At 40.4% G+C, this 25,606-nt stretch overlaps 1 protein-coding gene across 4 annotated transcripts in view; it reads right to left on the bottom strand.

Moving 5' to 3' along the window:
- Positions 1-25,606, bottom strand: part of PFKM (phosphofructokinase, muscle) — a 128,946-nt gene that overhangs the window by 74,836 nt on the left and 28,504 nt on the right. For 2 of the 4 annotated variants that reach the window (XM_073576689.1, XM_073576688.1), the window contains exons 2-4: positions 21,768-21,821; positions 19,506-19,601; positions 6,211-6,284 (exon numbers count right to left, since the gene is read on the bottom strand). In XM_073576689.1, coding sequence (XP_073432790.1) covers positions 6,211-6,284; positions 19,506-19,601; positions 21,768-21,821 — 224 coding nt within the window. Of the gene's footprint in view, positions 1-6,210; positions 6,285-19,505; positions 19,602-19,756; positions 20,094-20,146; positions 20,269-21,767; positions 21,822-25,606 lie in introns of those variants that run through there. The other 2 variants (XM_073576692.1, XM_073576691.1) reach the window with 2 other exon arrangements.

Below are 25,606 nucleotides of genomic sequence, written 5' to 3'. Positions count from 1 at the left end.
AGCTTGGATTGTGTCTCTCCATTCTTCCTCTAGAGTCTGGGACCTTGATTTCAAAATGATTTGCAAAATTTACTTTCATCTGAAAACAATACCTTGGACCACTGAGCAACAGTCCAGTTCTTTTTCTCCTTGGCCCAGGTAAGACGCTTCTGGCGTTGTCTATTGGTCATGAGTGACTTGACACAAGGAATGCGACACTTGAAGCCCATCTCAAGCATACGTCTGTGTGTGGTGGCTCTTGAAGCAATGACTCCAGCAGCAGTCCACTCCTTGTGAATCTCCCCCAAATTTTTTAATGGCCTTTTCTTAACAATCCTTTCAAGGCTGCAGTTATCCTGGTTGCTTGCGCACCTTTTTCTACCACACTTTTTCCTTCCACTCAACTTTCCACGAATATGCTTGGATACAGAACTCTGAACTGCCAGCTTCCTTAGAAATAACCTTTTGTGGCTTACCCTCCTTGTGGATTGTCAATGACTGCCTTCTGGACATCTGTCGAGTCAGCAGTCTTCCCCATGATTGTGAAACCTACTGAAACAGACTAAAGGACCTTTTTAAGTGCTTAGGAAGGCTTTTCAGGTGTTTTTTGTTAATTATTCTAATTTACTGAGATAAAGCCATAGTCATCAACAGAAACAGAAATAAACACTTGAAATAGATCACTCTGTTAGTAATGACTCTATATAATATGAGATTCACTTTTTGTACTGGAGAACTGAAATAAATTAACTTTTTGATGATTTTCTAATTTTGTGAGAAGCACCTGTAAATGAGGGGACTTCAGTACACTATTGCTGTGGCCAAGTGCTTGGTGCATAATTTCGCTCCTTTAATTATCATTCTTAACTCTCCTCTTATGGAGATTGACAGTACTCATTTTGGAGTGCTGCCTGATTTAAATCACCAGCCCTGCACACATTAATACTGAGGAAAGGCAAATACAGTGTCAGTGTGTGCAGGTGCGTACTCATCTTTCTCCTGTGCGCATCGGCAGCGTTCTGCACACAGGATCACAAAACAGCGGGAAGCTGATGCTGACAGGAAAGAGACATACGAATGTGAAGAGGCAGAAGATTGTTATTTTTCTTATTCAAAATTTTTGTTTTATAACACACAACTAAAACAAACATATCAACAGGTTCAAACGAACACATCACATGGAATAGTAACTACTGAAAAAGAGAATTGTGTAGTAACATGAAAACAAACAACTCTATACAGTATCAACAACAGTTTGCAAAAGACAATTGACAACCTGTTAAACTAAATAACAAGAAGGAGAATAGAAAAGAGAAGAAATGTTTATAGGGACCATGAGGACAAATCACTAAGGCAGACGGAGTATGAACTATGATACTGGCATATTAAATATCGTAAAAGGATAAGATAGCAATTATCTTAGCATATTTTGGAACATCGATGAGGATAAGAAGGATTCCCAATGAAACCATTTTCCAGCCACTTTGTTAGCTGCCTCTTGTGTATCAGCTATCAGGGATTCCATCCGGTGAACTCTAGTCACCTCCCCAAACCATACCTCTAGCGAAGGAGGGTCTAAAGACTTCCAGTGTCGTGGAATTATCACCTTAGCAGCCTGAAGAAGGTGCCTCAATAAAGATTTCTTAAAGGCATTCTTAGGCATGGGAAACAAATACTAGAATTAATTCCGGGCTTTTAGGGATTGAGACTCCCGTCATTTCTTTAATTGCTTTAAGAACACCTTCCCAGAAGGCCGCCAAGGCCGGGCACGCCTATCATATATGCAACATCGAACCCACATGGGCCCCACATCGCCAGCACAAGTTTGAAACTCCCGGGAACCATTTATGCAAGACCGAAGGAACAGGGTACCATCTAGATACTATTTTATAACTAGTATCCTGAGCTTTAGTGGATATATTAGATTTATAAGAGAGATGGAAACAGCAAGCAAGGATTTGGATTTCTGGATCACGGAGTAAATTACCTATATGATGGACTACTTGCTAGAGATGGGGTGCACCTTACGAAGACTGGAAAACATGTATTTGGAAGTCGCCTTGCTACACTCATCAGGAGAGCTTTAAAGTAGAACAATGCGGGAAGGGAAGCAAAAGGCCAGAAAAAGCCACACACCTGACAAATACTATTGGGAACTCTGCAATTAGAAGTGGAAAGGAAGAACAAAGACAAAAGGATCTAAATAATAAAAATATTGGAGAAAGAGAAACCAATCTCAAACTAAAATGTTTCTATACTAATGCACAAAGCATGGGCAACAAACAAGGAGAATTGGAACTACTAACACAGGAAAAGAAATATGATGTCATTGGAATCACAGAAACTTGGTGGGACGATACACATGATTGGAATACAAGGCTAGAAGGATACAACTTATTTGCAAGAAACAGATTTGATAAACGAGGAGGAGGTGTCGCATTATATGTTAGAAACACGTATATCTGCACAGAGATTGAAGCTTCAGAGACTGGGAGTTCTGTGGAAACTGTTTGGATAAGAATACAAGGACAGAACAATGGAAAGAACACCATTGTAGGCATTTACTACAGGCCGCCTGTGCAAGCTGAAGATATGGATGAACTCTTTATGCATCAAAATGGCCGAGCTCTCCAAATATGACATAGTTGTCATGGGAGATTTCAACTATCCAGACATTTGTTGGGAGTCTCTCTCAGGCAAAACTAACAGGTCAAGGAAATTCTTATCCTCTCTTGCTGACAACTGTATCTTCCAAAAGGTAGGGGAGAAAATAAGGGGAACTGCTACCTTGGATCTAATCCTTATAAAAAGGGAGGAAATGGTTGCGGAGGTAAAAGTGGCTGGGACCCTAGGAGGTAGCGACCATGCTATTTTAGAATTTTGGATAACTAGAGGAGGAAGACCTGTGAAGACTCAGACGTCAAGGTTAGATTTCAGAAAGGCAGATTTTAAGAGATTCAGAAAGAGAATTGGAGGGATCCAATGGCTGGATATCCTTAAGGACAAAAATGTCCAGGAAGGATGGGAAATCTTGAAAAATGAAATTCTCAAAGCACAATCGTTAACAATTCCGAAAAGAGGGAAGAATAGGAAGCATTTAAGGAAGCCAGGATGGATGAACACAGAACTTAAGCACATGCTAAAAAGGAATGAAGAAATGTTTATAAAATGGAAAGAGGGAGGCATATCTAAAGAAGAATATAATGCTGTCTGCAGAACCTGCAGGGCATGAATCAGATTAACTAAAGCTGACAATGAATTGAGGCTTGCAAGAGACATCAAAAACAATAATAAAGGATTTTGGGGATATGTCAAAAGTAAAAGAAAAGTTAAGGATGCTATAGAATTTTTACAGGATGAAAATGATGAAATGGTAAGACAGGATGTTGAGAAGGCCAAACTTTTAAATTCCTATTTTGCATCTGTTTTCTTTCAGAAAGGAAATGTAACATCAACTATTCTTCATTGTCCTATTAAGGTAATAGAAGAATCCAGGATAACTATAAACAGAAATATAGTGAGGAAACACTTAGCTAACCTAAATGAATTCAAGTCTCCAGGTCCAGATGAATTACACCCCAGAGTATTGAAGGAGATAGCAGAAGAAATTTTTGAACCGCTCTCCACAATCTTTGAAAATTCGTGGAGAACAGGAGAAGTCCCAGAAGACTGGAGAAGAGCAAATGTTGTTCCTATCTTCAAAAAGGGGAAGAAGGTGGACCCAGGCAAATATAGACCGGTGAGTCTGACTTCTATACCAGGAAAGATCTTTGAACAAATTATTAAACACCATGTATGTCAGTACCTGGATCAGAATAAAGTGATTAAACAGAGTCAGCATGGGTTTGTAACTAATAAGTCATGTCAGACTAACTTAATTTCCTTCTATGACTTAATCACTGATTGGGTGGATCAGGGAAATGCTGTAGATATAGTATATCTTGACTTCAGCAAAGCATTTGACAAAGTATCTCACACAATCCTTATTGAAAAAATGACTAAGTATGGAATGGACAAGGCAACTCTAAGGTGGATTCATACCTGGCTTAGTGATCGGACCCAAAGTGTGGTCGTAAATGGCTGCACATCCAGTTGGAAGAATGTCTCAAGTGGGGTACCACAGGGCTCTGTCCTGGTCCCTGTATTATTCAACATCTTTATCAACGATTTAGATGAAAGAATTGAGGGTAAACTGATTAAATTTGCTGATGACACAAAGCTAGGAGGGATAGCTAATACTAAAGAGAGAGAGAAGATTCAAAAAGATATAAATAAACTGGAGCAGTGGGCAGCAACTAACAGAATGATTTTTAACAGGGAAAAATGCAAAGTACTACATCTGGGCAATAAAAACGAAAAAAGCATATACAGAATGGGAGGAATAGGGCTAAGCAACAGCACATGTGAAAAAGACTTGGGTATACTAATAGATCACAGATTGAATATGAGTCAACAGTGTGATGCAGCAGCAAAAAAGGCAAATGCAATTCTAGGATGTATTAACAGAAGCATACAGTCTAGATCACGTGAAGTCATTATTGCCCTCTACTCCTCGTTGGTCAGACCTCATCTGGAATACTGTGTCTAGTTTTGGGCGCCACATTTTAAAAAAAGACATCAACAAACTGGAGCACGTTCAAAAAAGAGTGACCAGAATGGTGACCGGTCTGCAAACCCTGTCTTATGAGGGAAGGTTGCAGGATTTGGGAATGTTTAGCCTGCAAAAGAGAAGACTGAGAGGAGACTTAATAGCTGTCTACAAATATCTCAAGGGCTGTCACATTGTAGAAGGATCATCTTTATTCTCATTTTCACAAGGAAAGACTAGAAGCAATGGGATGAAACTGAATGGGAGGAGACACAGATTAGATATTAGAAAAAACTTTTTGACAGTTAGAGTGATCAATGAGTGGAACAGGCTGCCACAAGAGGTGGTGAGCTCTCCTTCCATAGAAGTCTTCAAACAGAGGCTGGACAGATATCTGTCTGGGATGATTTAGCAAATACTGCTTTGAGCATGGGGTTAGACCAGATAGCCCAGGAGGTCCCTTCCAACTCTACGATTCTATGATTCTATGATTTATACCATTGTTCTCTTGTAAAGGTTTGATGGAGCTCCCTTTCCTACGCCATACAATAAGGGGTAAGCATATCCGATTTACTATCTAATAGAAGCTTATAGATATTGGAGATTATATGCGCAGGATTAGTGGGAGCCAGACATAGGGATTCAAACGAATAAAGGGTCGCAACCATTCTAAATGATTGGCAAATGTAGAGAAAAAATACCCTAGTTGAATATATTCAAAAGAATATCTCGCTTTCTGTGGACGATCACCTAAGAAGATGGTTATTTTGAGGTTCTGAAACTACACCAAGCCCTTTATTCACCAAGGGTACACTAATGTCCCCTAATTTACATATATAGTAAAATGTGTATGTAAAATTAAATCTAATAAAATCTACAGCACCATTATAATTTTTATAGGGGGCTACGTCCCATTTATGAATGTCTAAATAGTTACATTTCAGTTTTAGGGATGACAGATTACCAATAATTTAGAAAGGACCTGTCACGTGTTAAAAAAAAAGGGAGTTTGTAACCTCCCATAATCCTTGTGCTCCCCTAAATTTGCCGCTGTTTTCAGTTTGTCATTTGGTCCACCTGTGGAGGAGAAATGCCCTTTTTTTTCCTTTTGGTGCCCAGTATGCCAATTCCTGGCTTGTGGTCCAGGAGGTTGTGTCAGAAGAGTTTTCTTTGGTGGTGGTGGTTGGGGGTGTAATAACATACCCCCTTCCTTGATGATGCTGCCCAATCTCTTGCTTGGCAGCATGTGAAACTAGTTGAATGTCATGATCGAGCGAGATCTTCCTGATCTTGCATGACCTGAGTATGAAGATTTTCCTCTACACACGTAGGCGAGTCAAATAGAGGACAGGGAGAGCTCTTGAGATCAACTATATTCCACCAGTTTTACATGATGCCGAGCAGTGATTGGAAAGAATCATAGGGAGGGTGAGGATCACACCCCCAGAGAAAACTCTTCTGACATGCCCTCTTGGACCACAAACAAGAATTAGCATACTCTGCTTCAAAAGGGAAAATAGGTAATAACTTCACAAGTAACTGAGAGAAAAAAATGAAAAAAAGGTAAACTGATGCAGATTCTGGGAAGGACTGGGATTTGGGAACAGTAACAAACTCATTTTCAGCAGCGTGGAAATACATACCTCATGTACAAAGAAGACTTTGGCACCTGTATAAATCCCCACTCTCACCACCGCTCGCACAGCTGCATTCATTCCTGGAGATAAAGACAAAATAGATTATTTTAGATGTCTAAAAAAAATCTACTATATTATTGTTGCAAACTGCTCAGAATACAATACTACAGCAAGAGACAAACTTGTTCATTGATTTGTAATTTACTCTGATCCATAGGATAACAAATAACTAGTTGCCTGATAGTGTTTGGATGGATGTGGGTCCCATTGGTCCAGCCCCCAGCAAAGCTCAGCTTAGCCCTTTTTGAATGAGGAGGAGATTCCGTAGACAATATGTATTGGTATGGCACTGCTGTATATACCTGATCCCATAAACAATAAACACAGTAAAGGCGAATATGCTGGTCCTCCTCTGTACTCAGGATTGTTGGGGACCCCTTGGTCTCACCCCCAGCACTGAGTAAATTGTTCCTTATTTTACAATAGCATCATAAAGCTTAACATGAACGAACTTCTATTTAAACGGAACCTGTCCTGTCGGATAACGCTATTAACCTTTAGATATAGTGTTAATCTACTGAATAATTGCATTAGAAAGGTGCCTGTCCACCATACTGAAAGCAGCACACCCATGAGAAAAGGAACTTTATTCCACTAGGGAGCCGCCGGCTTCCATTTCTGCCAGCTCAGCTACAGTCGCTGCTCACTGCACAGAGTGGCGGCTATAAGCACAACCGCTAATGACTGACAGCCAGCTTTACACTGACGCAATGCAGAGCTGGCTGTCAGTCAAAGTAGCCAGGGTATGCTTACAGCCGCTGCTCACAGTATAGTGAGCAATGACTGTGGCAGTACTGGAACGCCTCTATGACGGAAAGCTTGCAGCTCCTGGGAGGAATTAAGTTAACTTTCTCCCTAGTGTCACTATTTCAGAACAGCTGCTGGGTACCTTTCCAACGCTGTTAACCTGCAGACTAACCCTATATCTAAATGTTAATAGTGTTATCCAACCTGATCAGTTCCCTTTAAAAGATCAATACTAAAGGAATACAAGCAAAATATGAGCCAAAGCCAATTAAATAGCTCTAATTTGTTCTGATGCCGATCATGGTCAAGGAGACTAAAGACAATGTCCACTGTAGGGTCTTCGCGATTAAAGACTAGTTACAATATTAGTGTGTTATACTAGATGTATGCTCACAATGGACTGTACATAAATCACAGATAAAACAGACGTAAAACCTGCTGCTGTTAAAGTCACGTATGTCACATAAGAGAATCAGAAGTATAAATCCGGTGATGACTACTTCCAACAGTTTCTTCTCTGCACTTGTCACCACTCCAGGAGGTAATTGTGTGGTATAATCCTTTTTTCACCATTATCAGCAGCCCCCTACTGTGGAAACATCTGCCATCACAGCAGACTGTGGCAGAGGTCTTTCCTCAATGGAAGTGCAGTGGCAAACCAATGACTGCTAGGATAAAAGAGATCACAAAGAGGATCACCAGAGAAAAGGATGACAAGTGATCGCGACTGTACATGACTAGTGTATTCCTATCCCCAGTCTCGGAAATGGTAAATTACCGGCCCCTTAGATTAGAGTCCAATTATTAATGAAATCAAGGAGCAGACAAATCACATCTCAGAGAAGACTGGATCATGTCTTCATGGTATAAGTGCCACCCAGTGAAAATCTGTCAATCATCTAAGGACTCCAAAAAATTAGATTTTGAACTAACCGTGTGTCCTCAAGAGAGTCAAAGGAGGGGAACAGATAAATGTATGTGTGGTTCCCATCATGAAGCTTGGGGAAAATGAGTGCGATAGTGTTTGAGTGCAAAATGTTGATAATGTTTTCAGAAATAAAGGCACACGTTAACAGCATAACTACCACAGCATTCTGCAGCTACACGCTGGTCTACCTGATTATTTATTGCATTGCAGTAAAGCATAGACCTCCAGGCCGACAAAAGGAGAGCAATGGAGTGCTGTGTACTCCAGAGTAACCTGGCCTCGATCCAACAGAGATGGTTTATGGATATTTTGGACAGCAGAATCAAGGAAATGAAACCAACAAGCGCCTGACATACATTGGAACTTTAAGACTTTTGAAAATCCATCCCTGGAGATTACCTTATAGTTCATGAGTGTACCTTTCATTGATAAAATATATTTTTGTCGAAAATCTGTGAAACATACTGTACTTAATTTTCTGCAGGGTTCGGCCTCTTTATCTGTGTTTTTATTTTTTACCCAATCTTAACCCCTTCCCGACACGGTGATTTTTCCAATTTTTGGACTTTTCGTTTATTCCTCACCTTCTTCTAAGGCCGGGGTCAGACTTGGGATAAACTCGGACGAGTCTCACACGTCAAAACCCGGCACTTCCGCTGGCACTCGGATTAGAGCGTTCAGATGCATGAAATACATGCAGCTGAATGCTCCGATCTGAGTTCCAGCGACAATGCCTGGTATTGACATGCGAGACTCGTCCGAGTTTCTCGCAAGTGTGATCCCGGCCTAAGAGCCATTACTTGTTAATTTCTCCATCAACATTGGCATATGAGGGACTTGATTGACACCTTTTATCATGTGATGTATTGGAATGTTGGAAAATTTTCTAAGTGCATTGAAACTGCAAAACAAAGCACAATTCAGCAACTGTTTTCTGTGTTTTGCTTTTACATCATGCATTACATGGCAAAAATGACTTGGCAACAGCATTCTCCAGGTCAGTATGATTATAGGGATTTCTAACATGCTGAGTTGTTTTTTTTTTTTTAAGTGGTGAAGAAAACAAAATTAGAAATGTGTAAAACAAAAAAAAAAAAAATGCTGATCTTGCTGCTTTACTAGACTAACGGTTTCAATTTAAGTTGATGGAGATGTGAGAGGGCTTTTTTAGGCCCTTAGTTGTTATTTTAATTGCCTCTTATTGTATTTTTTGAGGTATTGTGAAGTTTTGATTCTGCTCCTCATTACACCGTTTACCGACTGATTTAATATTTTGATAGGTCAGACTTTTAACTCTTTCACTTTACTGACCAAGCCAATTTTGTGGATTCTGACCAGTGTCACATTACGAGATATCAATGTACCCCAGTGATTTTGAGATTGTTGTTTGTGACGTGTTGTACCTCATGTTAATTGTAAATTTAGGTCAATATGATTCACATTTATGAAAATATCCAAAATTTGACAATTTTTTTTAAAAATTAGCAAGGGACCTATATGACAGAAAAGACCCTAAATTTACATAATATTAAATCTACATCCCTCAATGTGCTCAAACCACATTCAAGAAGTTTATTAACTTTTTAGGGGCTTCAACAGAATTAAAGCAATGTGGAAGGGCAAGAATGAAAATTTTACTTTTTCCCACTACAATATTAATTTATCCCTAAATTTTGTATTTTCAAAAGGGCAACAGGAGAAAATTGACAAAACAATTTGTTTTGCAGTTTCTCCTGAATTCACGGATACCCAAAATGTGGTAGAAAACTACCGTTTGGGAGCACGGCAGGGCTCGAAGGGAAAAGGCACCCTTCAACTTTTGCGGCACAAAATTTGTGAACACTATGTCGCATTTGTAGAGCACCCACAAGTGACCCCATTTTAGAAACTACACCCCTCAAAGAACTTATCTAAAGGTGTGGTGAGCACCTTGAACCCACAGGTACTTCACAGAACTTTATAAGGTTGAGCCTGAAAATAAAAAATCACATTCTCACAAAAAATGTTGCTCTAACCCCAAATTATTCATTTTCACAAGAGTAACAGGAAAAAAATGCAGTATACAATTTGTGGTGCAATTTCTCCTGAGTACACAGATACACCATATGTGCTTAAAAACTATTGTTTGGACGCATGGCAGGGCTCTGAAGGGAAGGTGTGCAATTTGACTTTTGGAACGTAAAATTGGCTGAATAGGAAGCGGATGCCATGTCGCATTTGGAGAGCCACTGATGTGCCAAACCAGCAGAAACTCCCACAAGTGACCCCATTTTGGAAACTACGCTTCTTGAGGAATTCACCTAGGGGTGTAGTGAGCATTTTTAACCCTCAAGCGAGTCACAGAATCGTTTAACAGTGGGCTGAGTCAATGGAAAATGACCATTTTTTTTCCACTAAAATGTTGCTTTGGGCCCATGTTATTAAATTTTAAAATGGGAGAAAATGGACAGTACAATATGTTACACAATTTCTTCTGAAAACAACATTACCCCATATGTGGTCAAAAAGTAATTTTGAGGCACAGTGCACAGCTCATAAGTGAAAAAGCACCTTATTGGCGTTCAGATTTTGCTGGAATAGTTTGAGGGTGCCATGTTACATTGGCAGAGCCTCTGAGGTGCCAGAACAGCATAACTCCCCCATAACTGACTCCATTTTACAAACTACACCTCCCAATTAATTAATATAGAGGTGCAGTGAGCATGTTGACACCACATGTGCCTCACAGAATTTTATACCATTGGGCAGTGAAGAAAGAATAATTACATTTTTACCACTAAAATGTTGTTTTAGCCCCAAGTTTTTAATTTTTATAATGGCTAATAGGAAAAAATTGACCTGAAAGATTGTTGTTCAAATTTTTATGAGTGCGCCAATACCCTACATGTAAGAGTGTGTAAGCGCTCATGTCCTTCCCCTGTGTGTAGTAGCAGATTGCTGCTATGTGATCCTCTGTTCAGCGATCGGCCACAAAAGACATAGGAGGAGAAGAAAGTATGTAAGCACACTGACATGCAGGAACAGAGCACATGCACACAGTATCAGGGTAGCACATGGTCATCCTCATCTCCTTCACAGTTTGTTGTGCAATTTCTTTTGAGCGCGCCAATACCCTACATGTAATCGGAAACAACTTTTCAGGCACAGTGAAAAGCTCAGAAGGGAAGGAGCGCCATAGTTCAGATTTGGATGTTATGGTTTGCGGGTGCCATGACCCACAGGAAGAACCCTGAGGTATCAGAACAGCAGAATCACCATAGGTGACCCCCATATTACAAAACTACACCTCTCAGTGAATTCATCTAGGGGTGCAGTGATCATAGTGACACCACAGGTGTGTCACAGAATTTTATACCATTGGGCAGTGAAGAAAAAATTTGTCACACAAATCGTGCTGAAAGTAGAAATACTCCATATGTGGCTGAACAGTACAGCTTAGTCACATGGCAATGTTTTGAATGAGTCACCGTAGGAGGCAAAAACAGAAATACTAGCTAAGTCCAGAAAACCAGAGAAGTTGGCAGCTATCGGATTGCAGACCCCTGAACCTATCAACAACAACTAGCAGTAGTCGTGGGGGGTTCCTACGGTGCCCTAGACCCCTCGATCACAGCCGGAGAACTAAATAGCCTAAAGACAGAAAGGGAAATCTAAACTGCCCCAGAGCAGACCCCAAAGCAATAGGCAGCCCCCAACATATAATGACGGTGAAGCAAGATGAAAAAACACTCTCACAGATAGAAAGATAGGCTGAGCAAATGATGGTGCCCAAGCTAACTAAATAGGACAGGATAGAAAAGCTGCTGTCTGCAATCCGCCAAAAACCCTATCAAAACAAGAGCCAACAGACTGATAGGGAAAAAAGCCCTGAAGACGCTAGGCTTCAAAAAGACTATATTAGTACTCAAGTATTTTCTGAAGACAGAGCAAAAAGGAATTCAGCTCACCCAGCAGGGAATGGCAGAAATCCAGAAAAACAAGGCAAAACAAAACCAAAACACAAATGCAAAAAGCAGAGCAGAAAACTTAGCTTTTGAGGAGCAGGAATCAGACTGGTCTCCTAGAATCCCTCTGAGAAATCACCAGCAAGGCAGAAGGGCGTCGGCTGCCTTATATCCAGTCAGCAATTCCAGTCACCCAGTCATCATCATCCTGCTCAGGTGCTTGGAAATCAGCCTCACTACCTCCCTTCACCAGAAGAGGGAGTTCATCAGACCTCAATGGTGAAGGGGAAAATGAACTCAACACGGCAAGACTCGGGAGAGACCGAGCGCTATTTTCCCGGAGGCCACCGCATCATAGTAATGCACCACAGAGCACCGCAGCGGCGCACATCGGAACACCCCCTCATCCCAGCCTGCGGCCTGCAGCAACATGCCACTCTTGCCTCCTCCAGCGGCGACCCTGAGACCCCGCTTTACCGCAGTCACCACCCCGGTAAGCAATAAGACGCATGGATTATAAGAGGCACCATCATTTTATTAAAAAAAAGGTTTTTTTTTCCTATTTTTCTCCTCAAGATTTGGTGTGCGTCTTATAATCTGGTGCGTCTTATAATCCACAAAATACGGTACTTCATTTTTTTATGTTTAACTGCTGTCACACACTAAAAAACACTTTTTATTGCAAAAGCATGTCTTTGCATTGCCATGTTTTGAGAGCTATAATTTTTCTATATTTCTGCCAGAGTCATGTCAGGGTTTGCTTTTTGCAGGAAGAGTTGATGGTTTTATTCTATTTTCGGGCAAATATCCGCGTGGTAAAACTGATAAGGCAGCTTTATTCTTCGGGTCAGTACAATTACAGCGATATCAGGTTTATATTACTTTTTTGATGTTTCGAAGCTTTTACACATTATATAAAAAAAATTGTTTTTGCATCACTATATTCTGAGCACTATAACTTTTTTATTCCTCCGCTGATGGAGCTGTGTGGCAGCTTGTTTTTTTGTGGGACAACATTATGTTTCATCTAAGCGAAGTGTGAGGGAACCAAACCATTAGACAGCGCTGATGGCTGCGGTGCTCAAGTGACATTGCAATGTCAAGGGAGCGCTTCTGCTGGAGAGGAGTAATTAGTTTTTTTTATTCTGAGGAATACAATGTAAAAACGTGTTGTCAGTAAGCAAGATTTCAATTCATGGGCAAGGGTTTTTTTGCATTAAGAACACAATAAACAGAAAAATGCAATGGCAAATAGGCATTAAATTTTGCATTACTTTAATGGGTATTTAGTTTCTTTTACGCATTTTTTTTAATACAAAAATAATGATTTTTTTTCTTATCGATTTTAGAGAGAAAAAAACAGTAAAAACACTGTAAAATAAAATCACATAATGCATAAAAAAATTACTTTGTCCCCCAATTCATCAAAACAATGTTACCAGAATTCTGTCATGAATAAAAGTCACAAACATTTTGCGACATCTAGCAATTTCGCCAGTTTCTCCCAGCTCTGCCAAAATAGGAGGACCTGTGGCGGGATGGGAGTGTGACTCTGAATGAATAAAGGGGTGTCTGACTCCAGCTCACCGCCTCATCAAGACCAGCGTGAAAATCACTGGTTATGATGAACCTGGGCTTTTATGTGTACACTAGTGATGGGCTTGCACCTGCTTGATACTTGAGTATTTGGATGCTTGATCGAGTATCGACCAGTTCAGAGTATCGTCTGTCTCTCTCTGTATGGCAGATTTATATCTACTGCTAATACTAATAACTTTATTCGCATAGCTGCAACATATTCTGCAGCTCTTTGCAATTTAAATAGATAAAGAATAAACAATTCAAACAAGAGGAGTGAGGGCCCTGCTCAGAAGAAATTACAATCTATGAGGTGACAGGGAGACACAAAAGGTAAAAAGTGCTTGTCATGTATGGCAGTCATATACAGTGCCTCTCAAAAGTATTCGGCCCCCTGGAACTTTTTAACCTTTTCCCACATATCATGCTTCAAACATAAAGATACCAAATGTAAATTTTTGGTGAAACATCAACAACAAGTGGGACACAATTGTGAAGTTGAATGAAATTTATTGGTTATTTTAAATTTTTGTGGAAATTCAAAAACTGAAAAGTGGGGCGTGCAATATTATTCATCCCCTTTAACTTAATACTTTGTTGCGCCACCTTTTGCTGCGATTACAGCTGTAAGTCGCTTGGGGTATGTCTCTATCAGTTCTGTACATCGAGAGCCTGAAATTCTTGCCCATTCTTCCTTGGCAAACAGCTCAAGCTCAGTGAGGTTTGATGGAGATCGTTTGTGAACAGCAGTTTCAGCTCTTTCCACAGATTCTCGATTGGATTCAGGTCTGGACTTTGACGTGGCTATTCTAACACCTGGATACGCTTATTTGTGAACCATTCTATTGTAGATTTTGCTTTATGTTTGGGATCATTGTCTTGTTGGAAGACAAATCTCCGTCCCAGTCTCAGGTCTTTTGCAGTCCCCAACAGGTTTCCTTCAAAAATGGTCCTGTATTTGGCTCCATCCATCTTCCCATCAATTTTAACCATCTTCCCTGTCCCTGCTGAAAAGCAGGCCCAAACCATGATGCTGCCACCAACATGTTTGACAGTGGGGATGGTGTGCTCAGGGTGATGAGCTGTGTTGCCTTTACGCCAAACATATCGTTTGGCATTATTGCTAAAAAGTTTGATTTTGGCTTCATCTGACCAGAGCACCTTCTTCCACATGTTTGGTGTGTCTCCCAGGTGGCTTGTTGCAAACTGTAAACAACACTTTTTATGGATATCTTTGAGAAATGGCTTTCTTCTTGCCACTCTTCCATAAAGGCCAGATTTGTGCAGTGTACGACCGATTGTTGTCCTATGGAACGACTGTCCCACCTCAGCTGTAGATCTCTGCAGTTCATCCAGGGTGATCATGGGCCTCTTGGCTGCATCCCTAATCAGTCTTCTCCTTGTTTGAGATGAAAGTTTAGAGGGACGCTCGGGTCTTGGTAGATTTGCAGTGGTATGACACTCCTTCTATTTCAATATGACCTCTTGCACAGTGCTCCTTGGAATGTTTAAAGTTTTGGTTTGCAAATCCGGCTTTAAACTTCTCTACAACAGTATCACGGACCTACCTATTGTGTTCCTTGGTCTTCATGATGCTCTCTGCGCTTCAAACAGAACCCTGAGACTATCACAGAGCAGGTGCATTTATACGGAGACTTGATTACACACAGGTGGATTATATTTATCATCATTAGTCATTTAGGACAACACTGGATCATTCGGAGATCCACAATAAACTTCTGGAGTGAGTTTGCTGCACTGAAAGTAAAGGGGCCGAATAATATTTCACACCCCACTTTTCAGTTTTTGAATTTCCAAAAAAATTTGAAATAACCAATAAATTTCCCTCAACTTCACAATTGTGTCCCACTTGTTGATTCTTCATCAAAAATTTACATTTGGTAACTTTATGTTTGAAGCATGATATGTGGGAAAAGGTTGAAAAGTTCCAGGGTGCCGAATACTTTCGCAAGTACTGTGTAATCCTAAAAAGGTAGGAATAGTGTCGGTGTTATGACAGTATGTCACATGGAAAAGAAAATATTAGGTAGGCAAGTAGTGCGAGGGCAAGAAGTCCACTTTTAGAAGATTAATTGCAGGTAAAGAGAGAATATGTTAGAGACAGCGGACATAAAATCACTGGCATTTGTAGTATGATGTAGGATGTGTGCACTTAGATATCATCAGGAAAGGGATGATACTAAAACTGCTGAGCGTTTGTCCAAGTCCAGTGGGGGAGATGTGTAGAGGGGACCTAGGGTTTAAACCCTGAGGAACCCCTGAAAGGAGGAAAAGGAGGGGAAGAAAAGCCCAAAAATGATCTACTGAAGAAGCAGTCAGAGATATAAGAAAACCAAAGGAGATTGATATCCTTAGGACTCAAAGAGCGGAGAAAAGTGAGAAGTAGTTGGTGATCTACACAGCTCATATTCGAAATTCTGCAACAAAGTCAAACATTTTTCAAACCCTGTTCACAATGCAAGATGAAGATTGTAGACATGCTAACATAACACATGCATTTGTGATTGTTCGTGTGAATTTTCATGTTAGTTTTACGGTGTACATTTTATCTTGTATAAGAGTACAGCGATACACCTCTGTTAATGGGTTTGTGATTCATTTTAGCTCAGACCATTTATAATTACAATGCAAGAGCCGTCATTGATCAGTGTAAAGGTTGATTCTAAAACATTTAAAAGTGAAGTAGAAAAGCAAACAAAGAAAACAGAGTGAGAGTTAATCAGACAAAAAAGTAATGAACAAGTCAGTGAAACAGAGATTCAGTGAAAGACAAAGAAAGAAAGAGCGAGTCAAATATAGAAGGAGAGAATGAGAGAATTCACGAGAAACAGATATAAAACAAAACATAACTAGAGTCTGCAAGAGGCAGGAAAGAAGGAAAGAGAAAAAGTCAATGAGAGAAAAAAGGAAAGAGAGAAAAAGTCAGAGAGAGAGAAACATACAGAAGGAAAGTAAAATATACAGAAAGAAAGACAAAAAAAAGGCAGGAAGGAAGAAAATATATGATTGTGAAAGGAAAACAGAGAAAGAAGGAAAAAGAGCATGAGAGAGAATAGACTGCTAAAAAATTTAGAACTGTCAATGAAAATTTTGAAGCCATGGTCCAGTAGTGTTCTTGCTGCTTTTATTACAGCAAGAGAAAAACTCATAAACAAAAACAAACTAAGAGAACATACTCCTGGCATAATATATATCACACCTAGATGTCTCTGTTTGTTAAATAGGACCTAAATTCAGATCCATCGCCAAAGCAATATAAGAAGGGGTGGAAAAACCACTAAAATGCGACTACAGATCCAGTGTAAAAATAGAATATCTTTATTGAGACAAGTATACAGTACAGGACAAAGACAGTGTGGAATAGTGCATAAAAACAACCCACGCAGTATGAACTGCAGAACAGACCCAACTCAGGAACTCATCATACTATATTCCAAAATGGAACAAATATATATATAAGAAATGCATCTGTGGTACACCTAAATACCTTCATGCGTCATATAAAGCCCCATAAGTTATATATATAAATAATAAGGCCCACCTTAACAGCATGTCACAGCATCAGTGTGAGCCCATGAATCACTATAACATAAATACCAAGGGAGCGCTACAAGAGAAGGTCCAAATATATATAGAATATAGTGGTGGGATTATGCAGGAACCTATATTCTATATATATTTGGACCTTCTCTTGTAGCGCTCCCTTGGTATTTATGTTATAGTGATTCATGGGCTCACACTGATGCTGTGACATGCTGTTAAGGTGGGCCTTATTATTTATATATATAACTTATGGGGCTTTATATGACGCATGAAGGTATTAAGGTGTACCACAGATGCATTTCTTATATATATATTTGTTCCATTTTGGAATATAATATGATGAGTTCCTGAGTTGGGTCTGTTCTGCAGTTCATACTGCGTGGGTTGTTTTTATGCACTATTCCACACTGTCTTTGTCCTGTACTGTATACTTGTCTCAATAAAGATATTCTATTTTTACACTGGATCTGTAGTCGCATTTTAGTGCTGTTATTACAGGGCCAGCATATGTGAAACCTCTTATAAACCTGAGTGTTAAACTTGGCAGCCACATCTTATAGCTATTGGTTGAATGCTCGTTTTGCCAGCCACTGTCTCTCCTGAGCCCCCTATAGAGATAAATGCTTGGCTCAATCAAGAATACATGCTTCTGAATTGTGAGAGGTGTCAAACATCTGGAGGAGGCCTATCTCTGCACAGAATATTATGATCTGGTTTTGAAATTCAAGATGTACCAACCTACTCCACCCCCCAAAAAAAAAAAAAAAATTATGTGTGAGAATTTACGGTCAACCTCTCCTATGGGCGTCAACAATGCTACTCCTCACAGACTGTGATCAAGATCTGGGCAGACCAAAACGTAGGTCATCTTGTAGGGTGTGATACCCTTGAACATGACATTTTCACAAACCAGTAGAATTTTCTTCACTGCAACTAAAAGTTTTTTTTTTTGTACATTATTGCCTGAATTCCCATCCTATCACTGAGCACCACCATCCACCCAGAGTGCCGACCGTAACCTCTATTTTCCTTTCCTCTGTCACTGTAGAGTTGGTAAGACCCTACACAAATGAGATGTTCAGCTGATCCATGGAGGTGGGTTCAGATGATATTTATTTCAGGATCATGGCCAGCTTTACATCTTTTAAAAGAATGATTGCTGATTAGATCTTTGCCAGATAAGAATAGGCCAAGTTTTTACTAATGGATTGAGACAAAAAGTGACAACTGGGGCCAGAAGTGATTGACACTTCCCTCTCCAAAGATGTTAGAGCTCTTTTAACCTCCACAAGACAATCCCAAGCTTTAAATACTGCGCCTGTGAAGTTCCTATTCATGGTTTCATCTTTTAACCTTAAAAAACAAAACATTATTGATCTTTACATTGATTCATCTTGACAAAACCATACGTGTGTTAGGTAGGGTAGCATGGTATAGGCTCTGTACTTTGTTCCAAAAATTACTATTTATATAAGTAACTGCATGACATTGGCCCAGCTCAGACATCGTCTTTTAGACTACCGGCACTGGGACTGTGTGTAAACAGTACAATGAAGGAATATAAAAATATGGCACTGATTTAAAGGGGGTATAGATCTCATCAGTTATTGGTATTCTATGTCTCTTGGATGAGGTGTCTTATGTGCGATTTTTCGATTTTTAAACAAAGATTTTTTTAAATTGAAGTTTATATGTTTAATTTGGACTAATTTCTCATTTGTTTGTTGATGATGTACAATAATAATTTATATTGTGGTACCGTGTTAGCTAGAAAAATCGATGTGAATACTTTTAGGCTCCTTCTTCAGGCAAGATAACAATTGGATTAATAGGAAAAAAGCACAACATTTAAGGGATACTACAATAGGACATTTGTTCATTAGGTGGGAGGTGTGATGCCATGGTGGAAAAGTATTCACATCATTTGTTTGTTAAAATGCATTAGATTAATTCAATGTTAATTGTGTAGCGAGACAATCTCAGTAAATTTCTATCAGTCTGTAATATCCTTTTTTCTGTAGATTATGGCAGACATACAGATTCCTCCTTATGGATCATTGCAATTATAAGCCTAACCTATTACAGCAGCACAGAAGCAATGACCCAATAGGCCCACATCAAGTATTAAAATATTAGTCAGTGGTCTAAAAATTCATTCAATTGAGAAATTCAGTAAGAGACTGCTTCAACAATTATTCTACAAATTTCGGTATGATTTGCTGATCATCAGGAGTCCAACTGCTGGACCCCCACCGATCTGTCCACTTAGAGCTGTGATATAGTACTAAGCATTGTGGGAGGGCAAAAGCACCAGGAATGTGTTACACCATTGTAAGATGCAAATTCTAAAAACACAGCACAAATCTGGTACAGGAGGAAGGGGGAGAGTGAGACACGCAGAACCAAAAACCATTGAACTGACGCTTTAAGCCAAGAAATAATTCTAGCATAAGACAATATGAAAAAATAAGAAAAATTACCTTGGGCATCTCCTCCTGATGTAAGGACAGCAATAGCTTTGCCAACTCCCAGAGTCTGGGCTTCATGGTGCTTAGATCCTGGCAGCATTTTCTTATCTGTAGAGTGACACAAATTCTTGCATGAATCCGTCTGCCCACAGCCTGCCTCCTTCCAAGCTGCCCGCAGAGTGAGGCAGAGCGGAGAGGGCTGCGGTGTTTTGTAGGTCACACAATCCCTCAGAATGACAAGCCAAAATGTCACTACAGGTTACCTTCTATGCGGAGTCAGCCAAACATAATCCACCCGGCTAGTGAGGGCCAAATAAACAAATACAAATAATGCCCTGCAAGGGGGCTAGTATACGGCTACAAGATCATGGCCCGTACACATCAGGGACTCAGCTTTGCAGTCAAAAAATCAAACGCTATCACTGCTCATAAATGTGTCTGTAGGCATGCTCAACAGGAAAGATTTTTTGGGAAAAATCCGACCTGTCAGACCGATATTTTCTTCGATGGCAGATCTCAGCTAATTGTCTGCAATTAGATCAGTCGGGCATGCATGTTTACTGACATAGGGAGAGGAAATACGCAAGGATTTACGTATGACTGCATGTCTCTTCCGGGAAACAAAGGATCTGACAGGTTAAAATCCAACAAACCCAATCATCGGATCGCTCCGGTGCAGATCTATGTGTCTCCATGGATACGACTCTGAAGAATCCTGTGTGTTTTTATTCCGCAGTCCTGTGCTGCTCCATTACATCTGTTCCCCTGTCATCGAGATTACACTGCAAGCGTTCTGGGATGTCACCAAGGAAAGACTCAGGTCTATATAGGAGCTCTTCATGCAAAACTGGACATTTTACATAATGGCGAATTGTGGTTATAGTAATGTTTTGTACTTGCATTAAAAACAGCTGTTAAAGTGCAGATACCCTTAATGGTTCTGTGGTTTGTTATTGATTGACATCACCTTGGCTGTAGTTACACTTCAGCTTTCCCCCTATTATATATAGAGCAGCAGGCTGTGATAAATGCAGCATTTAGTTTTGTTACATGATCGCTTTGCTCTGTGGAGATATTTGCAAAACTATGAGTCGCGAGGGGAGCCAAGCTGTGGCACTTGGCCGGGGTGCAGTCAGGTAGACACGTGGAGGTGGGGAGAAGTGCTGCCTTCCTCCTCTGTCTGAAATGTAGAATATTACAACAGTTCTAGCTTCTTACTGGCTGTTGTAACTTGATTCAGGAAGTGGCTTCCTCAAGCAGCTTAGTCAGGAAGCAGGTGTGTCTCTAATTAACTCAGATGTTGCCAAAAAACCTATCAGAAGCTTCCAAAGACATGACATCATCATATGCGCAGTCCAGAATTGTTTGAAGGCATAGTAATCTTAGTGTATGTAAACTTTTGACTTTGCAGTAAGTAATAAAAAAGCCTTAAAACATTTTTTTTTCTCTCTCATTATTCTGGCATTTGGCAAATAATAATAATTATGATAATCCTAACTGACCTAAAACGGGAAATGTTTATTCTGATTTCATGCCAGATATTGAGAAAAACATGCTGATGTGTCTTTCTATATAGTGGATGTAAAGTTCTGGTTTCAGATGTATGTGTGCAGGGGCAGACATACCATTGGTGCAACTCGTGCAGCCGCACAAGGGTCCAGGTGGTAAGGGGGCGCACTGACACCTCACCACAGTTGTACTTGTGCATAATAAGGAGCTATTGGACTGCAAAGGGCCCATATAGTGTTCTTGCACAGGCGCCATCTCCCATCTGTGTCCACCCGTGTACGAGTTTGCAATGTGTAGAAATGATCATTTCTGATAAATGTTAACTAAAAAAATCCTGGACAGAGGAACAAGGAGAAACTCTGCATAGTCCTATCCTATGACTAAGGGCACCTATGTGCGCCAGGAACGCGTCTGGTTTGAACATGTGAATTGGATTCGAAGGTTTTATATTTTATCACTAAAGTTTAAGTGAATTGTTTAAGAATTGCTGGATGGAAGTGCCGAATTTCTCCCTGTTACTCTGATCAATAGCTGTGCTCCACTGCAGGATCTGCACCCACCACATAGACTTCAACCATCATATATGGATTAAACAGCGTGGTGAGCTCCTCCATTTTAATTTTCCTAAAAATCCTGGACATTACAGATGCCTAGTACTAATGTTAGTATTATTTCAAGCAAGGGGTCTAAAGAATGTTTACTGTAAAACTAAAAACGTAGTCATAATAGAACAAGAATCGAAACAAAACATAAAAACAATCTTACCCGTTCCAGTCTCACTGTGGTTTTTAGTGGAGAAGACCTCGTCCTCCAGGTTCTCTGATGATAGAAGCACAGATGTTTACAGTCCAGGTATGTTTTTCTACAGACAGTCTTACATTAATATTCTAATTCTGACTACACAAAGCTAGAAACTCGACACGAGAAGTAACGACAAATGTTCTTGACTACGTAATAGATGTTCAAGAAGGTTCATAGCTGGAAGCATAAACAAAGACAGCAGTGCTCAGTAATCTGGTCAGGTACAGAAGAGAAAGCAGCCAGACAAACGGTCAATTATTCAGATCATCGACGCCGACTAATTACAAGAAATTAGAAATAGCAAAATTGCCAAATTCTTGATTGTACTCCAACATGTCCCTTTGAATGAACCCGGTGTATTTGTATTATGATTAAAATGAAAAGTGCTTTTGTAATTGCCGGCAGCCCCATTAACTCCGAGAATGAAAGGGCAGCAGCTTTAGTTTAGATCTGGCTTAGCTCTTCTGCATTTTTCCGGTAGAACAGTGTGACAGGTCACAGATTGTGTATGGCTCTGCAGCGCGGCCCCATTCATTTAACTACAGAGGTGCCTTAATATCCAGGGTCAGTCAGGATTCATCATTGGCCTCAGCTGACATGCTGCACAACTGGGATTCCAGTAAGAGGCATGTGGACACACGGCATGTATATGGCAATGAAAGGGAAATCTCAAATTGCTATAGTACTTCAGAACAAATGGACATAGTCAACTTATCAAGCTATATTCCAAAGCAGAAAAAGAACAGTGACCATCACCAAATAGTTGTCATTTTCTTTACCGGTGATTATCTAGCAGACATATTTGAGGTGTACTGTACAGTGGGTATGGGAAGTATTCAGACCCCTTTAAATTTTTCACTCTGTTTCATTGCAGCCATTTGGTAAATTCAAAAAAGTTAATTTTTTTTCTCATTATTGCACACTCTGCACCCCATCTTGACTGAAAGAAAACAAATGTAGAAATTTTTGCAAATTTGTTAAAAAAGAAAAACTGAAATATCACATGGTCATACGTATTCAGACCCTTTGCTCAGTATTGCGTAGAAGCACCCTTTTGAGCTAGTACAGCTATGAGTCTTCTTGGGAATGATGCAACAAGTTTTTCACACCTGGATTTGGGGATCCTTTGCCATTCTTCCTTGCAGATCCTCTCCAAGGTGGACAGTTATTTTCAGGTATCTCCAGAGATGCTCAATTAGGTTTAGGTCAGGGTTCTAGCTGGGCAAGTCAAAAATGGTCACAGAGTTGTTCTGAACCCACTCCTTTGCTATTTTAGCTGTGTGCTTAGGGTTATTGTCTTGTTGGAAGGTTAATCTTCGGCCAAGTCTGAAATCCAGAGCACTCAAAGAGGTTTTCATCCAGGGATTCCAGGATCTCTCTGTACTTGGCCGCATTCATGTTTCCTACAATTGCAACCACTCGTCCTGTCCCTGCATCTGAAAAACACCCCCATAGCATGATGCTGCCAACACCATGTTTCACGGTTGGGATTGTATTGGGCAGGTGATGAGCAGTGCCTGGTTTTCTCCACACATACCGATTAGAATTATCACCGAAACGTTCTTTGTCTCATCAGAATAGAGAATCTTATTTCTCATAGTCTGGGAGTCCTTCATGTGTTAACTCTATGCGGGCTTACATACTGTATGTCTGGCACTGTGGAGAGGCTTTCGTCGGGCCATTCTGCCATAAAGGCACGACTCGTGGAGGACTGCAGTGATAGTTGACTTTGTGGAACTTTCTCCCATCTCCCTACTGCATCTGTGGAGTTCAGCCACAGTGATCTTGGCATTCTTCTTTACCTCTCACGATTGCTCAGTTTGGTTGGATGGCCAGGTCTAGGAAGACTTCTGGTGGTCCCAAACTTCTTCCATTTAAGGATTATGGAGGCCACTGTGCTCTTTGGAACCTTGAATACTGCAGAAATTCTATTCTAACCTTGGCCAGATGTGTGCCTTGCCACAATTCTGTCTTTGAGCTCCTTAGCCAGTTCCTTTGACCTCATGATTCTCATTTGGTCTGACATGAACTATGAGGTCATATATAGACAGGTGTGTGCATTTTCAAATCAAGTCCTATCAGTTTAATTAAACACAGCTGGACTCCAATGAAGGAGTAGAACCATCTCAAAGAGGATCACAAAGAAATGGACAGCAAGTGACTTAAGTATGAGTGTCTGAGCAAAGGGTCTGAATACATATGCCCATGTGATATTTCAGTTTTTCTTTTTTAACAAATTTGCAAAAATTTCTACATTTCCGTTTTTTTTTTTTTTTAGTCAAGATGGGGTGCAGAGTGTACATTAATGAGAAAAAAAAAATGAACTTTTTTGAATTTACCAAATGGCTGCAATGAAACAAAGAGTGAAAAATTTAAAGGGGCTTGAATACTTTCCGTACCCACTGTATATTAGTGGCAGAGTAAAGAGCTGGTGCTCAAACTGACACAACGGCCATTTATCACCTCTCGTGCTTAAAGTGAACTTGTCAGCAGGATTTTGCTAAGTAAACTACCGCCATTTTCATGTTGCCACTGTTACAATGATTAAAATGATATATGAGGTGAAGAAATCGATCTTGTAGTTCTTGTATAATCAGTGTTAGAAATTTTCAGCTAATGATAAGCCCGTGCTCTGGGGAGGGACTGTAGGCAGAGTCTTATCTTCCTGCGCTAAGCCAGAGAAAGCATAAACCAGTTCCTCATCATAGAGACAGACTGTTTGTGCTTCGGGGCGGCCTGTGGTCAGGTATTTCCTTGGTTTCTCTGGTTTAGAGCAGAAAGATCAACTCTGCCTACAGTCCCGCCCCAGAGCACAGGCCTCATTAACTGAAAACTTCTAACACTGATTATACAAGAACCACAAGACCGATTTCTTCACCTCATATATCATTTTAATCAATGTAACTTTGGCAACATGACAATGCCTGTAGTTTACTTAGCAAAATCCTGCTGACAGGTTCACTTTAAAAGAGTTGTCAGTCCAAATGATAAGTCTGCAGTTTCTTAGTGTGACTGCAGACTTATGAATCCCTCCCAGTGCACACCAAGTGCACTGCGGGGACTTGCTTGTTTCTGAGCCAGGACAGGAGAGTATGTACCCTTTGGTCCTGGCAATGATACCTTGGTTGATGAAATCCATCTTGCAGTTGTTGTTTAATCTTTATTTGTAGTTTTCAGTTAATGAGATTTTCATGCTTCGGGGCGGCGGCCTGTGGGTAGAGTCTTTATGTGGTGCTCTGCTTAGATATTCATACTAATGGCTTCTGACAGGTCACTGATCCCTCAGTGGGCTAATCCAGAGTGTGCTCAGCGCCGCCCCAGTTCCTTCAAACACCAACTCTTCTATATGTATGAAAGGGGCTCACACCAGTAGTTTAATGAGTGCTAAATATATTTGTCACGGTTCCACACCTCAGTGTCTCTTGGATGTAGTTACTGACATCTCAGTCGTCCAGTCTGGTACAAGGGCGTGCTGAGCTGTTGATGTGTTGACTGACAGCTCAGCTATCCAATCTGTGACTGGGAGGCGCTGGCTGTCTCCAGGTGTTCATTATCCCAGGTGATTGCCAGACTACTTAACTAGGCTGTTTCTCCCAGACCTCTGCCAGACATACATTCAGCTACTGTGTGGTTTGTCTCTCTGTGCCTTGCGTATTGCTTGAAGATCATTTGATGCCTTACCTTGGTCTGACCATCTGTCTGTTTAACTCCTTTTGCTCTGATCCACTATCTCCTGGTATTCTGATATCGGAACGTTACCTGACTACTCCTTTGTCTCTTCCTTCTATTTATGATGTACCCTC

This window comes from Dendrobates tinctorius, unplaced genomic scaffold (assembly GCF_039654945.1).
Source record: "Dendrobates tinctorius isolate UK_male_01 unplaced genomic scaffold, ASM3965494v1 ptg000051l, whole genome shotgun sequence".
NCBI lineage: Eukaryota > Metazoa > Chordata > Amphibia > Anura > Dendrobatidae > Dendrobates > Dendrobates tinctorius.
Note: the sequence above shows the minus strand (reverse complement) of the source record. Positions and strands in the feature narration are given on the sequence as shown.